This window comes from Sinohyriopsis cumingii, chromosome 8 (genome assembly GCF_028554795.1).
Source record: "Sinohyriopsis cumingii isolate HCF-2022 chromosome 8, ASM2855479v2, whole genome shotgun sequence".
NCBI classification, from domain to species: Eukaryota; Metazoa; Mollusca; class Bivalvia; order Unionida; family Unionidae; genus Sinohyriopsis; species Sinohyriopsis cumingii.
The window spans coordinates 72740120-72757442 of record NC_142968.1 but is presented as its reverse complement, the minus strand read 5'-3'; the positions used below and the strand labels follow the sequence as shown (position 1 = coordinate 72757442).

The 17323-nt window shown below is 34.5% G+C and overlaps 1 protein-coding gene across 1 annotated transcript in view; it reads right to left on the bottom strand.

Moving 5' to 3' along the window:
- Positions 1-1453: 1453 nt before the first annotated feature.
- Positions 1454-17323, bottom strand: part of LOC149793803 (uncharacterized) — a 58278-nt gene continuing 42408 nt past the window's right edge. The window contains exons 7-12 of the mRNA XM_089966464.1: positions 16907-16981; positions 16308-16407; positions 10348-10526; positions 6199-6346; positions 4623-4744; positions 1454-1644 (exon numbers count right to left, since the gene is read on the bottom strand). Of these exons, the coding sequence (XP_089822590.1) occupies positions 1489-1644; positions 4623-4744; positions 6199-6346; positions 10348-10526; positions 16308-16407; positions 16907-16981 (780 nt within the window). The 3' untranslated portion in view covers positions 1454-1488. The remainder of the gene's footprint in view (positions 1645-4622; positions 4745-6198; positions 6347-10347; positions 10527-16307; positions 16408-16906; positions 16982-17323) is intronic.

Genomic DNA, 17323 nt, shown 5'->3' with positions numbered 1-17323 from the left:
CAAGATGAAATTGGGACTGGTAGTGTAAAGTTTCCATTATTTGTTTGTATTTGGGTCGAATGTCTAAAAACGTTAGGAATGACAGAAATGGCCTTAGGGTATTTTCCACGAATTTTTAGTACCGAAGCCAATTAAAACGCTGTTCTCAGGCATTTACCAGACGTTCATTATTACGACCCAGACAATATGAACACATACCAACGATAAACATACTTCCTTTGGTTCTCAGGCTTCCAGCCCCTTTTGACATTCAGGAAGAAATGTTAAAGTATTGTCAATCCTATATGGATATTTTACGTTGTTGCTGTAAAGAATGTTGTCAATTGTTTCTGGAACACATAGGGATAGATACTTTGAAGGTAGCCTCAACTTTTGCCAAATCGTGCTCCTTAGTGTATCGAAACAAATGCGTGCCAGAGAACACACTGGCCATCATACGCTCTCAAACGTCCTAGTTAATCAGCCGCTGATACTCTGACAAAGTTCCGCGTTGGTTGCATTAATTGTGCGTGAAAGATGACATATGAATACAAGATGCCATTCATGGGGGGGGGGGGAGAAAATTGAAAATCTTTAGGTAGATGGCTGAGATTTAGAAGAGCTCAATACTACGAGTTACATGGACACTTATTTCACTGGTGTCCACCTATTAACCAAATCGTTACATGGAAAATCAATTAGATATGCAATGGACTATTGGTAAGAAAAAACCTATAAACGACGCCTTAATTTAGAACAACAAGCATACCGACTGGTATAAATATGGCAGCAAGACTACAATCAACGTTTCAAAACCGACTTAAGTTTAAGGGTTTTGTCGAAAGTTACGACGTGGTGGACTTGGAATCTCTGAACTCACCCAACAGTACATTTGGATGAAAACAAATGCCATGAAGGCGTGTCAAGATGAAGTCTTACTGCTCACCGACTTGTATCATCGCGTTTTTCCATACCATTATCAAGGAAAACGGATGTTTCCGTTGTGCCGTATCTGTGCCGAAACATGTACCCAAGACCAATCTTGTTACTTCCCCGAGTAGGATCACGGGATCGTTCAACTGTTTCCTGCTCTGGATATGGGATTCCATTTGTTAAAATTCAATGCAATTTACCACTTTCCCAAGCACAAAACTCAACGAAAAGGCTACGAATGCCACAAAAGATTTTCCCGGCTACATTAACCAATTTCCTAACCAAAAACAAGAATCCAGCGGCTATCCGTCTTACTTAGAGGTAGTAAAAGTTTGACAGGTGTTGAGAAAAGTGTTAAAATGGTTCTACATCTCTCTTTTCCAGTCTAAGTGTTTTCAAATTTTGTTCTATTTGAATGGTCCCAAAACATTACTCGTTAAGTTGGCATTACAAATTATCCAACAAGGGGCGAAATCTTAAACCTACAAAAACACAGCTCGAAGTTAAATTAAATTTATTTTATTCGAAATTAGATATTCACTGCTTTTATTCATCCATTAACTTTGCCTGTGGATTTTAGTTGACGAACGTGTCTATTGCAATAGTTGCCAGTTTGTTTATTGCAATACACGTCCAATTTCCTCGATTAACTTCAGGTTTGTAGCTTGAGAGGTACACGTTGTCGTCTCTTGGAAACATCACATTCGGTGGAATAAAACACATGCCATTTGGCTATAAAATTAAAAAAGTATATCTAAATTATCAAATCATGCAAATTATAGTATTTAAAATTTTACATTTACAAATTAGTACCTGCATACATGCGTACCCACATCCATTCATACAGAGCGTTAGACATACGTATGTACTGAAAACCTTGTTAGCTGCACATAAATCAGAACCTTGGGTCTAACAAAATTCGCTTTCTTTTGGACATGTGCACAGTCGATCGTATTGAAATCATTGTCCTTAAGGTTCAACGTCATCGTCATTCCTACAATTGAGTCCCAGTTTGCTACACAATATAGCGTCGCCATTGTCTTCAAATGTTGTGTGAAGTGAGCATCTACAAGGCATCCATATTTGAGAGAGAAAACGAATATAAAGCATGAACGCTGAGACGTATTTGATATTCATAGAAAATACGGACAAATATGGTATAACAACTTCAGCAGTGGTTTGTGTCGACATAAATACAAGCTGTGTTCAACATCATCTAAACCACCAAGATGTGAATGTACTTTAATTATTGATATTTCCGTTAATTCTTTGGACCTTTGTATCTTTATTAACTATTAAAAAGACGCCCATAGTTTAGTTATAACACAACATATTTTGTATTCACTATAACACTCCAATAGTTTTTCTAAAGACATGTAAAATATAATAACCATTATGAAGTGTCCCCGAGAAACAGTTGCATTCCATTTATAGGTCCTAGCATCAGTATTATATTCTCAGCTGGCCTCTTTATTACATATTTACTTTCTTGCATTGAAATGAACATGTAATTTATAATTTTAGTAATAATCTATTGCAATCACTGCTTTAGCTTGTTGTACTCCTTTTAAGAATATTATTTTCTCAAAAAGATGTTAATACATATGGAAAAGAGTTTTGATTTTATGAATTTCGATACGTGTGAATTTGTATGTGTAGTTGTGCTTATAAATTATAAGATATTCACATACCAAAAGTCCAAACATTATCTACAATTTTACACATAAATTCCATGCATAAACTCACATACGTACATACATAAATAATAAGTGACACAACGATATACTAACAAATGTACAAAGCGCCAGAGAACGTTTACACAAGCCAGAAAGAAAAGAAAAGGAAATGTATTTATTTTAATGAATATATATGTTTGCCTGTATATATTAGCAAAGACGATATAACAAAATTAAATGGAGGAACAAGGTTTTCCGGTGCTAATTGTTACGATGCATTGCCTGAGAATGCGAGTAATGCGAATAATAGGTAACACAAAAGAATTTAATTAACAAAGTAAAGATGTGGGTCAGTAATAGAACAATGAGCGCCATCGGTATGGTTGTTGAATGTTCTCCAATTACAATATCCCGATATAATATTCTGATTTTTGACTGGCTATCAGAATTAATACTAGTGTTGTTTCTAATATAGAATTAAACCCTGTGCTGTGATTAAGCAATCAAGATGCCTCCGTAGGGATTTTCATACCAAGAATCCAATGTTTCCTAGCAGGCTTTGATTCCTTCGATAAATGAGATAATGAAGTATAAGGAACAAATAAGAGTCATGTCTCAACGTTTGAATTTCGGAGTTATTTAGGATGCATAGTATTATCTTGGATAAACGAAAACAACCTTTCTCCATGAAGGGAATTGTAAAATAAATGTAAGAATATTTTTCATTGGGATGACGGCTTCTGAAAATGATTGACTTAACACGTTTACTTTTGTGCCTTTTATGAAACCAAATTTTACTGGTTTAGGATCAACCAATATGAAGTAAGTCAATGCTTTATCGGTATTTTGTTATCAATGTGTATAGCCTTCAGCATTTCAATTAATGTCTCACACACAGGTGTTCCAGCTAATGAGTGCTCTTTTTCCTGACTGAAACTTGAGCGCTCCCTCACTATGTCACTACCGTTTAGTTTGCTCCACGTTCACATTTCTCCTTTTAGCATGTCTCATTTGTTTCAGCTTGTTTCACTGTGTTCAAATACAGACTCTTGAATCGATATTTAGTATGTGTAATCATGGTACTTTAGGCTTGTAACTTTCCAAACATCGACGGAAAAAATGTTTCCTCACGAAAACTGGTTTTATTTATAGTGACATAAAATTTTGATAGACACGTTGTTCGATTATAAGCATGACACATTTCGTTCTAAATTTTTCAGTGCTTCCTCCAAAACGAATAAAGCCAGAAACCATGAATTTATGAAGGCATTCAAATTTAAATTATATGTATGTTGAATTTTGGGATGACTTGAATTATTACAAATAGTCGTAACATACCAGTTTTGGAGTATATGGCTGCCTAAAGTACTGAGAATATGGAAACTTTGTCTTGCCCATGATGCAAATCTGCATAAAGGAAGATCGTTATGTAAGCAACAAGAGAATATAAGTGTCTCCAACTAAGTTTTCCCTTTGGGTCCCCAGTCATTTTTAGAGTATAGCTGGAACGCTTGAATTGTGCATGACGTGTTCTAGTTATAGAAATGTACATGTAAATATGCAGCCTTGCCAATGTCCATTTTGTTTCACTTTGGAACTATTTGCAATGATTTTGATATTATGAATAGTCTGTACTTCTTGTATTTCTCGACGTCATTGTGTTTCGAGGCACTTATAAAACAGATGCGATTCTGATTTTAATATCCATACCAAACTTTAACTGTCTCCATTTCAGCTTTCAAAAAGTTCCTCCTGAGAAGTCCTTCTGACGAAATAGAATGCCTTTCTCTGTATGTATATGCATTAGCAAAGATATATAAATACATGCATACCTACCTACCTACCTAAATACATACATGCATACATACATACATACATACATACATACATACATACATACATACATACATACATGCATACATTTCTACCTACCTAACTAACTACATACCTACCTACCTACCAACCAAGCATGCAGACAGACATGCATATAGGCGAAATGTTTTATGAAGAAGAGAAAGGGAGAGACTAACTTACATTTCTAAAGCTCCAGTGTATTTCTGGTACTGGGTAACCAGTTACTACACAATGAAGATTAAGTTCTATGCCACTCACAGCGGGCACTGGCCATGACGAAACTGAGACAACACGGGCTGGTGCTGTAAGGCAAAAGAAAGAGATGATAACATCATTCCCATATATCATTGATTTACTTAATAATAAATTGCAATATCTCTGCTTACTGGAATAATATGTTTAGCTATCACACAACACTCCAAATAATATGACGAGTAAACAACATGAACGAACAATAATAATATCACTATTATTAGCCACTTCTTGTAGTTTTGATTATCACATTTAAAACTAGAACAAAAGTATTTCTTTAAATATTCGTGCAACTAAGGCCACAACATCATCTGATACCATTATATAATTAACAATATCACCAATATTACCACTAAATGTACTAAATAATTCAACAACTTAAACTACTTTCGTGATCAATGAAGCTAATGTCATTGACATCAGTTGGTACTACTTATCGCCACACCTATAAAGACAAGAAAATGTAAAAACAGCTGATGTTTATCAATACATACTGCTACTAAGACTACTTTCATTTTTACTTTCTCATCGCAAAACACAATATAATAATACTGCTTCTACAGTTGCAACTGTTCAAAATTGTGTTTTAATAAAATTCATTCCTGTATTTATATCGGTATTCTATTTTACCATTCTGAATATTAAGAAATTATTGACGATTTGTCCTTCGATAAAAATCGAAATGAAGCCTCTGCAAACTAAACTATGTATAGCAAGACGTTATTGCATATATATATATATATATATATATATATATATATATATATATATATATATATATATATATATATATATATATATGTATGTATGCATATATGTATATGCATTTCACACCTGTTGCAAATTACTTTTTACTTAGAAGATACAACCGAGACTTGAGTTTGGGAATCAGTTAAAACAATTATTTTATCAAATCGTGACTATGTGTTTATGGCTTACGATAGACGTCTAAGTCTTTTATATTACACATTTCGGAATCCTTCTATCAATATGTCCAGATTTAACTAAATTAAATTAGCATATGTTCTTGCTATTTTAATTTTAAAAAATCACTTTTGAAACAAATTTTTATAGAATCCCCGGATGGAACTGTTCAATATAGCTGAGTTTCTGTCATTGATTACTGTCCGTTATCATCGCTTATCGAATGTGAAGAGAATGTTACAGCATTAGTCATTTCAGTACAGCTCTTAACCATGGTCATTTAATGAAAATGTTGATGATGGAGGACGATGCATTCAGTCAGAGCTTGGAAGGGTCAGTAAATAAGAACGTAAAAGAGAAAAGAAGATGAATTGTATCCCTTTACCAACATCGACCCATCCTCAAATCATGTCTGAATATAATTAACAAATATTAAAACAGGACACGTTGGTGCTTGTTTTATGTCTATTATAAATCTCTACAGCAAACATACAGGGTGTACGCTCATATATATATATATATATATATATATATATATATATATATATATATATATATATATATATATATATATAATTACCTTCTTTAATTGTAACTTGGATAGAGGCATCTGCTGTAGATCCACTTTTAGACAAAACGCAGGTGTACGTCCCAACCTCTGATTCCGTCATATTTCGTATTACCAACAAGTTATGATGTGAAAGAGCATGTGGGGCAAGGATTGAACGCTATAATAATAATAATAATAATAATAATAATAATAATAATAATAATAATAATAATAATAAAAAATAATAGTAATATATAATAATAATACAATTATTTTTTTCTTTCGATTTCGTCTCTTCCTCCTATAAAACTTCCTCTCCCTAACAGAACAATCAAGCGTTTGGTAACATGGACTATTTCAGCCTATTTTTCACAACAGAGAGCTGTAATGTGCAGTTGTTACTTGCAAACCACGGCCAGGCTATGCAGGGTTTGCTGCTTCAGGGTGTGCTTAGGAAAGGCAGTAAACTCCCATCTTCTCGCCATGATATAGACAATATTTCTTACACAGTGCCGTTTAAAGCCAATAAGTCAAGTTTGACATAGACATAGCAGATCATGTCATCTAATCCTTAGACACTGCCAGGCGCACTGTTGGGAGAAAACTACAGGATCACTCAACTTTACGCGCTCCAGTCGGAAACGCTGCAGCTTGATTGAAAGACTTGACACCACCTGTTTCAGCTCACCCTTTTGTCAAACCAAATGCTATAGCTAGTCACTTATTACAAGTGGCAAAATCACCCCTGTAGAAACATACCGACGTCAAGAAGGAGATGATTGGCAACAATACTGGCGTCGAAAGTCAGACGAACTAGATTAAAATACTCCAGAGGCACTCGCAACAATATAATTTGAAATGGTGCTTTGCAGCATCAACCAAGACAAATCAACAGGATATGACAACATCTTGCCTGAGTTCTTGAGGCATTTTGGCCGGAATACAAAGGTATGGATCGCCACATTTTACACTCGTGTTGTTAAGGAAAAGTACATGCCGAATGTGTGGAGCCTGGAAAAGATTATTGCGATCGCAAAGCCTGGTAAAGATCTCCACAATTCAGCGAGTTATAGGTCGATCTCCTTGTTTTCATTTTGTTTTAACGTACTGGAGCGCCTGATTTCTCAAACAATTGGTCCCGACTTGGAGAACATAATAACCATTGAGCTGGCAGGCTTGAAGCGTCTTGTACATTACCAATGCAGATGCGAACTGCGAGCTTTGCATCCTCCTCAATAGGTAGCAAATAAAACATGACCCGACACCAACATACCTTGGTGTGACACTAGACAGATCGCCGACATTCTGAATCAACCTAAAGAAAATTGCAGCAAAACTTAGTAATTTAAACAACCTACTCCGCAAACTGGCTCAATCAACCTGGGGCGCTAGTGCTCAGACACTAAAGACATTAGCACTGGCCCACTATTATTCGACAGCAGATGCTTGTGCTCATCTCATATCTGGGCTCAATCACCACCACACCAAGTTAATAGATGTCAAGCTCAACGTTACAATGCGCATTCTCTCTGAAATACTAAGTCCTACTCTTTTCTGTGGCTACCGGTACTCAACAACATGCCTCTTCCACATCTGAGTATCCATGAAGTAACCACAAAATTGTTGGCTAAGGTCTATGCCAGGGAGAAATTTCCACTGCACATGGACATCACCTCACATCAAGCAATCCGCTTGACTTCGAGACGTCCAATCTGGTTAAGTTGGTTGCAGAAGGATATGACAGCTATTTCTGCATTGATTGTCGAGTGGTATTAGTCAGATGTTGTTAGCCACTCCCTCGTACCCATCTCTCTGCCCTCTTTGATTCAACTTTCCACGTCATGTGTGTACCACGCGGAACCACATTCGGACGGGACATCGTCGTTCAGCAGTCAGCCTTGTCCAATGACGTAAGGTCACTGACTATTCCTGATGCTCTGGAGCTCCAGAGATCATGTCACATGGACTTGAGGCTATGTACCTTGCTGATGATGACGCTGCTAAAGGGCTGAGCACGCAGCGCACACGATGAATAAATAAATAAAACAGTTTTGAATATAAACGAACTAAGTATCATATATTTTAATACGAGGACAGTATGTATGTATGTATGTATGTATGCTGGTATGCAATTATGCATTTATACAATTATGTAATTATGTATGTATGCATGCATGTATTTGTGGATGTATGTTAATAGTTAGGTATGTTATGATGGATGGACAGATGGACAGATGGATGACTGGGTGGATGGGTCGGTGGATGGATGGATGTACTGATGTATGTATGTTAATGCTGTGTAATGGTGCGGTGCTTGTCATGTGTAATGTTTCACTTTCTGTCCCCAAATGTGCTAATGTTTGCATTCATGTTACTTTTTAGCTTTGTTTGAGAGATTTTTGGGAGTTTCTTGAAAACTAATATCGTAACTGTAGGGATATAAAAAAGCAATTCCTGTCCATTCTCAAGCAAATAATAAAACAACCGGCCCAAATATGCATCTACGAAAAATACCTCTGTTTAAAGCATTATATAAAATGCATAAATTTACAATATTTTATTGTATTTATACACCAAACCACGGGAAGCTAATGGAATGGATTCTCACATACCCACTTTGGTCAAAGCTAAGACTCCAACCCAAGTGGATAAAGGTGAGTTGTGAGAGATATGTAAAGGCTAGTGCCTTAGACCACTAGGACGCCAGAGGCACTTGCCAAATAACTGACAATAAACAGTGCAAAACTGATTATTCGCTAGCTTAAGCACTTTTGGATATTTAATGAGCTCACCGGAATGCAGTAACAAGACAGATACATAACTAACACAAAATAAATCGTTCACGTCGCAAACCTTTACATCTCTATGTCTAATGAAATAATGTTTGAAAACGTTAGATGTTTCGTCAAATGGGTTTGTACTCTTATTATGCAATGGTAATCTAGATAAGACTGACCTACATAAAAAGAACAAAAGTGTTACATATTTTGGTTTTGTATAATGGAGTAATAGTAGATTATATTTTGAATAATTTATTATTTCTGTAATGACATCTGTAAAGCCAATACTACTACTACTACTACTACTAATAATAATAATAATAATAATAATGAAATAATATCTGAAAGTGAATGACTAGTAAAATAAACGAGCGAACCATTGAATTGAAACATACGGGCTTCAGACAGACAATGGTTTTATTTGCTTGTCGGTGCCTGCATTGAATCATTTTGGTTAAAGACGCCTGGTTTCAAGCTCCTTAGTTGGCGTATGCAGATTCCTTTTCTTTTTCTGATATCGGAACTCCATTTGGGGCTGTGTGCAATTATATTATGTATACAATCACTGATAATATGGCCAGCGGAAGAGACATGTTCTGAACCTGGACATCTACGCAGCTTTCTTGTCATCTATTCCGACCTCTGAAGACTGGTTCCTTGGACAGATTTTCGCTTTCTACAACACGCTGGTAACAACAATATTACCTGTGATGAAATAAATCCCATTCTCTGTCTTGCACGTTCTATTTGGTCTATGCACACAAAATTTGTGCTTCTCAAAGAGTTAGAGAACACATTTTTCTCTAAAGCTTGTTCACAAGTTCAGCAACAAAGGACACGGATGTGTCCGTATTGTCTTGGTTTGTGATTGGCGTTAGCTTTCGTCGTACAACGATATTGCAAAGGGTTTTCAGTCTGGATTTGGGCCTGGAATAGACTACTAGTCTTTTTTGTGTTTTTTATGGTTTATAGTGTGCCACTCCGCTATGGAAGAGTATTTATAGATCGCATCTACGGATGGTTTCAGGAAAACATTATCCCTTCGATTGTTTCCTTTTTCTATTTGTTAAGATGCTTGTTGTTTCTTTGCTTTTTGTAATGTTTCTTGTTTGTGTTGGCTTGTTGTGTGCGGGTGCCTCTGTGCTGCATCCGCTATTATGTCTTTGTTGCTGTTAGCAATGTTTTGTATTGTTTAATCGTCCGGTAATGTTATTAGCAGTGTCTGGCTTTAGGGGATGTTCATAAAATAGTGTTTTGGAAGATAAATGGATTGGAAAAGATGATGGTGTTAACCACCATAATTTGAGTAGGTGCCTTTGTGGATTATGCTTTCAGTAAGTTTGGTTGATATGCAAAAAAATACGTGATATGAGTTGGAGATATTGTTTAAAGGTCATACCCCATTAAATTGCCACGTGTACGTGACGTCATGTACAGCTGATATACATCTGAAATTTCCATTGCCATGGTATTCTAGCGACCTCAGTCCATTTATCACCGGAGCGTAAAGCTGTGCGGTGCTTGTTGGCATAGTCGTAGTTACTGTGGATATTGGTTGATGGGTAGTATGGTAGACAGCTGGAAATAATAATAATAATGATAATAATAATAATAATAATAATAACTTTAAAGCGTTAAATAAACACTGCATACTATCTGGAAGACCACCATGCTTACATATTTAGACTGAAACAGATATAAAGATGCCATCTTCTATTAGGATAAAAAAATAAACACTAAAAGCTGTATCGAAGTTTGCTCCTCGTAAATGCAATAAATGGCTACATCAGCGATTACGATTGGATGAGCTATAAATAACGCTGTCGCATTTGCACAACATTATTTGGCTATGGACTCTCTGATTAAAAAAAGGATTATACATGACGAAATAAAAGCGTACGATACAAAAACTAAATAAATGTCGGGAGGATAAATACAAAGTGGGATGAAATTAAACATCGGAACAATACTGTGTCTATTATTGAAGATTGCCAACATTGTCAATATGAAAGAGAAATCAGCTCACATAATTAAGCTAATTCGTAGTGAATTACGTCTTGAAATACTGGTATGGGCGATCGTTGATAGGTCCAATTATACGTTTAATGGTTTTAGAAAAGGTAAACGTTGTTTTACTGTCTTATACAGCGAAGTCATGAAGGCAACGAAAACTCCTCTTGAGAATAAATACTTCTTACCAGATAAAAAATTGAGAGTAAGTTTGAATATACCTTGAAAGAGCACACAAAAACTTAACAGTTAATGAGGTAGAGTTTCGTTTTCATTTTAGGCTACCTGGTACAGGAGGAAACAAGCAGGTACACATTGCCCTTGGTATGATACTAATGATACTATTAGCATACAGCGATGTATTTATGTCCTCAACTATAAAACATTTTTTGACGTCATACATATGTATTTACCACAGAGTGGTGATCAGCTTTGAGAACTACGTTTTTATCACTGTGAACAACGATAAAGACTGCATTTTTAAAAGTCGCATTTATTTTATATCAGTGGTTGCATTAAGCTATAACTTTGATATAATCTTACCACAATCTTTCATGTTGCTATTCTAGGAGATGCTGCTAATCTTGTATCACCTACTTTTATAAAATGCATTTAAAGTATACGTTTTTGCTGGTCCAACATTTTGTAAATCTTTTGGTTGCAAATACACTTATATATTCAACTGAACCTTTGTGATAATGTTACCTTGTAACGCAAGGCCACATGATGACAAAAAAGGCGTTCAAGTCTTGTCTGAGTCGTCTATTTTTGTGTTTTTATTATTGACAATCAACTGTCAGGATTTTATAAATTCCATTAACACGGCGCGACACTGTGTTTTGGGAATTAATCAAAATTATTCAGAAGTCTTGACTTCGTAATTATATATATATATATATATATATATATATATATATATATATATATATATATATATATATATATATATATATATATTACATACATACATAGACAGACAGACATACATATATGTATGCATACATACACATTCATATATATATATATATATATATATATATATATATAGAGAGAGAGAGAGAGAGAGAGAGAGAGAGAGATACATACATACATACATACATACATACATAAATACAACAAAGTCTTCTTATACATAAGATGATGATTTTAATCTCAAAGGCAATTCGATTTTTATCCTCGGTAACGTTACTGTACATTTCATTGCTAGAACTTTATTTCTTGCAGGTTTGGTCACTAAACAGAAGCCCTGTTCCTTAAAAAATGTTTCGTGCATTTTTTAAGGTTTATTCATGTTATTCGTAATCAAAGTTGTATAGAAAAATGTTCAATTAGAATTTTCTGCGTTTAATAAACAATTATGATTATAAATTAATAAGATTGTTCCCTTGTTAATATACTTCTTTTTTTATTCTTAGTGACCAAATACTTTTAAAATAATTCAGAAAACTTTATTTAAATTATCGGTATGACCCTATTGATATAGTGCTTCAAAATCTAATAATGAGCCTTGATTTAAAAAAAAATTGTGTTTGACATGTTATTTTATTTGACATCTGTTTTGTATGGGAATGAAAGTTCTTAATATTAGTAAAAATTAGAATGTCATTTGACAAGTGTTCTTCCTGTAACGAGGGCTCCTCTTTCCATGTTGCGACGTTTAGTATTGACACAATTTGCTTATGTTACACATCCAGGGTCACAAGCTAAGTGACCCAAAGAAGCAAAACCAACAAGATTTGTAACACGTAACAAACAATTTAATTATCAGTGGTACAAATGAAAACTGGAGAGGAATTACAGTATTATGAAGTGAATTCAAAATAATCCTGATAATATAATATTAAGTTCCAAAAGAATGAAATGTTCTGCATGCATTTCAAAACCGGAAATATACTGATCCGCAAAAATTTGTGATTTTGTCAAAATGGCATTTTCCAGAACTCCTTTGAAAAATTCATAATAGTTCCAGACAATGAGCACATTTCGTTTCAACTGAACAGTCCAAACAAATGTTTTGCTCTCTAATAATATATAAGTACAACATAAAGCATGTCTGCAGACTTATAGCATTAAGACAATAAATAAGAATTACTTCAACATAGGAATGGATCTGATTGTTCATTTCTCTTCTTATATACACCTTCAATTACTATTATATTTAACAGCATACCCCAATGGGACAGACCTTACTACTCAAAAAATATTTCGAAATGCATATTCATGTGACATAGCCCATCCAATGGGGAGTTATTTATTTCTTCTAGAATCGATCAATCCCCACCATCCTATTGAAATTAACCTAAAGTTGTCAACAGGTCTTATTAGTGAGATTAACTTTAGCAATTGTCAACACATTTATAAGCATCTATTTATAGAGCCTATGTAATTTTAAGCTTTTAATAATCCTAAAACAGACCCTAGAATTTAAGCAAAATCTAACTAAAGAAAATCACTACAAGTTACAGCCGTGAATACAAAGTTACAAAAAGATAGATAAAATCATGCAAATCAGTTACAATAAATACAGATATGCATAACACTTATCTATGTTAATTATGCTTTAAGATCTGGAAGCCTTCCTAAAACTTGTTTTGTAACCATATTCTGCCAATGTCCATCTTCATTTTCAGTAAGAGGTTTAACCAAAATTACCTTCATATGTTGAATAAAAGTATCACTTGTGGAACTTAAATATTATTTTCTTCAAGGTATGGCCTATATAGAATAAGGGAGTAGGCAATGCCGAAAATACATTTATACATTCTGATAAATCAATGAGATCATCAAATTTATTATTTTCAAAACGGAATAAAATTCTAGTTATTCAGCAAGTCAGCAGGTTTTAATTTATTTTGCTCGAGTTTAACTCCACCATATCGTCAATGTTAGGAAACCCATTCATTTCTAAGAGTCGCATTCAACATGTAGACTAAAATGATTTCAATGTCTGGGTTTATATGGTCTCCTCAAAATATGTTTCTTTCTGTCAAGATGGCTAATGGTTTTAATACATTATGATTTCAACCAGAGACCAAATAAATTCCTTAAGAGCTGCAATGGTATACTGTGGAGTTCCACCCAAAAGTAAGCAAGACATCATTCTTTTTCTGGCCCACTTTAACATCTCATTGTAGAAATATAATACTGTTAATATTGATATTCTTCGTAACATTAATGGTTCAAAGGTTTATTTCGGTAAATGGCTAATATATCTCCCTGTCGATACCATTGATGTAAAAGAGAGAACTGAGACATGTAATCATTTTTATGGCACTGTTTTGGGTCCTGTTAAAGAAATGCTATGAAGGACCGAGGCGAAGCATTCACAAAATCAAGATTTCAGACCATTTTCCAAAATTCCCACTCGATATAATCACGTGTTGTTGTCTTGTTTGGTACTTTTTATTTTGCTGTTTTCTTCACATAATAATTTAATAAAAGAAAGATAGGCTGAGCTCTTCCTTGAAAGTTGTCATGTTATCACTTATCATCGAAGAATTCTCTTCTGAAGCCTATCTAATACTGAAACTGATGCCATATTATAGTTAACATTAATTAACGAAGTTTGTCTCTAATTGTTTTCTTCATCTGCTTTGGAAAATATTTGATAATTCCCTGGGATGTACATTCCAAAAGTGTTGTGTGTGCCTGTGCGTGTGTGTGTATGTGTGTGTGATTTGGAGTTTTAACGTATCTTTAACAACTTCTAGTAATGTATCTATCATGTTTTCAGTTTGGCAGGTCATAATAATGTCTAGCACTGGGCATCATGCAGCATACATAGTAGCATCATGTCCCACTCAATCATAGTATCCTGACACCAGATCTGATCTTAAATTTGTAATACTGAGGCACGCAAGGCAGATGTGACTCGGCCGGGGCTCGAACCAGCGAACTGTAGCATCTGAGGCTTGCGCTCCTAATACTTAGAAAACCGGATCTGTTTCCGAATGGATTTGTTTATATATACCCAAAATTCAGAGATATCAACAAAATTCTTCACACACCCTCGGAAATCAAATTATAAAATCCAATAATGAATCCATCAGAGCAAGGAAAATTTCATTTTTCACGTTTATAATTTACATCCATACTCAGAAAATGCCAGCTTACCTTTAGAAAGGGTTTTTCAGCAATTGTACGTTGGTTTGTTTGTATATCATGCACGATTACAATCTTCATACGCGTGTAGATTACAATTAGTCTGGATTTGATACAATTTTTCACTGAAATAGTTTTGTCGAGTTATTGCCTCCTTTTGATCCGTCTTTTTTTTCTTCATCCAAAAATAATTTTTCAATTATTGTGTTGATGGAAGTTTGCTTTTTCTGTCCATATTATGTTTTGTGCCTATTTAGGAAAAATAGACAACATTATTTTGTGCCAAAAGTTTATGAACTTCAAATGCATGGGTTACACTCACATGCATACACATGCAATACAGTCATCGGGTTCCAAATGAAACTAATGTTGTTGATCTAAGCCTTTGTATGTGTGTGATATTATCATTTCGTATAGTTTATTTCTTGAAAGGAACATGATTCGTAATTAAATAGTCATCTACATTCTATATTCGTGTGAGAGTTGATGTAAGGCATGTATATATTATCTTAGAAAACGTATTTTGCACAATAAAATTCATTTTTTGGACTCATTAAGCCCTGGGACAACATTTGATAGTAACATATATTTTTCCCTTTCTTATTCTAAATATATAGATTTGGGAGGGAATGGATTCGGTTCAAGTCTTGTTCGGTCTGTTTCGAAGATATCACGTATTTGTCTTGTATAACACTATTATTGGTTTCACGCGTGAATACATACCTAAAAAAAACTCATGTCATTTTAGAATACATTATGACACTGAAGGACAAGCAAACGTACGATCCCATTGTCTGATGCTCAAACAAATATACAAATGGACAAATGGACATGACTCATGTCAATGTATCAACTCAAAGTGTATGAATCTGAGTGTGCAAACTTTACTATATTCTCAAAGTTACACATAAAATACGTATTCTTCTTGTATATCTAGCGTTCTTTCAATGTTGCTGCCTGTGCTGAAGCACATGAGCTTAATTGTTTTTCAAACATAAGACTCGGATATAATTTGACCAAAACGATTTTGAGCGCCAACCACAAGCTTTGTCTCTGCCAAAACCGATAAGCAGGGATTATTTGTTTTTGTTGTCATGACACCGCCAAAACATAGCATTAACATTTGCAAAGCAGATATATAGCTGTAGTAAATAATTAACTTTAGTTGCCAAAACAAGTATGTATGTATGTATGTATTTATGTATGCATGCAGGCATGCAGGAAGGTATATTAAAAAGACATACTAACCTGTCCAGTTTAATCCACATTTGTTCATGTTACACATGTGAGTATCACAACACTCATAGCACTGATTAATAACAGTTAAACGTGCAATGGCGTCGCATTGCTGAAAGAAAAAAACATCATTGTAACACAATTACTAAACCTGTCCTTCTTTGCGTCAACTTTATAATAATAATCAGAGAATATGGCTTTATTATACAATGACACATAGTCACCGGTGACATACAACAGACTGGCATGTATCAACGTGTTGCTGCAAATGGGTACTGTATCATCATTCCTCTACACGTTTAGTTGTTGCTAAAATTAGCTACAGAAATAGTCATTGGAATTTTAAGATGAAAGTTGTAGTAGACAATTAACAATTCAAATTATCCGTCTTCTGCAATGCCACACATAGATCAACACTTACAAACGATTGTACGCAGCGACGTATATACCTATATATACACCTGATTGTTTTACCTTCATATCAACCTACAAAAATACAATACAAACTAGCACAAATACATTGCTGTAGATGACGTTAATAAGTCGATAAACATAAACTGATGACATGAAATACACACACTTAAAGTGGGTAAGCTTCGATTTGTACTTACAAGTTTAGGAAGACAACCGGTTTGATACCGCGGCATTAAATCCGTTGACCTGTGTATTTTGTGAGAGTAGCATATCTGGGGAAAAAGCAATCATTTATTGATCAAAAAGTTTCATATTACGATAATGAAGGAATTAAACTAAGAATAGAAATAGTATTTTGGTCCAATATATTCAAATATTTTCACTTGCTAGCCATTATTCTCGGTTTTCTGCCACAAATGTACATTTTTTAACGTAGATGGCTTGCTGAAGCGGTTTTAGCTGTGACACTCTGACTTACGGGTATATTATTTGAAGAGAACCGGAAAAGCACCACCTTAGTCACAATACATGTTATTTTCGGAAATGTCAACAAATGGTATTATGTATAAGCTGTATGTACGTATGTATGTATGTATGTATGTATGTATGTATGC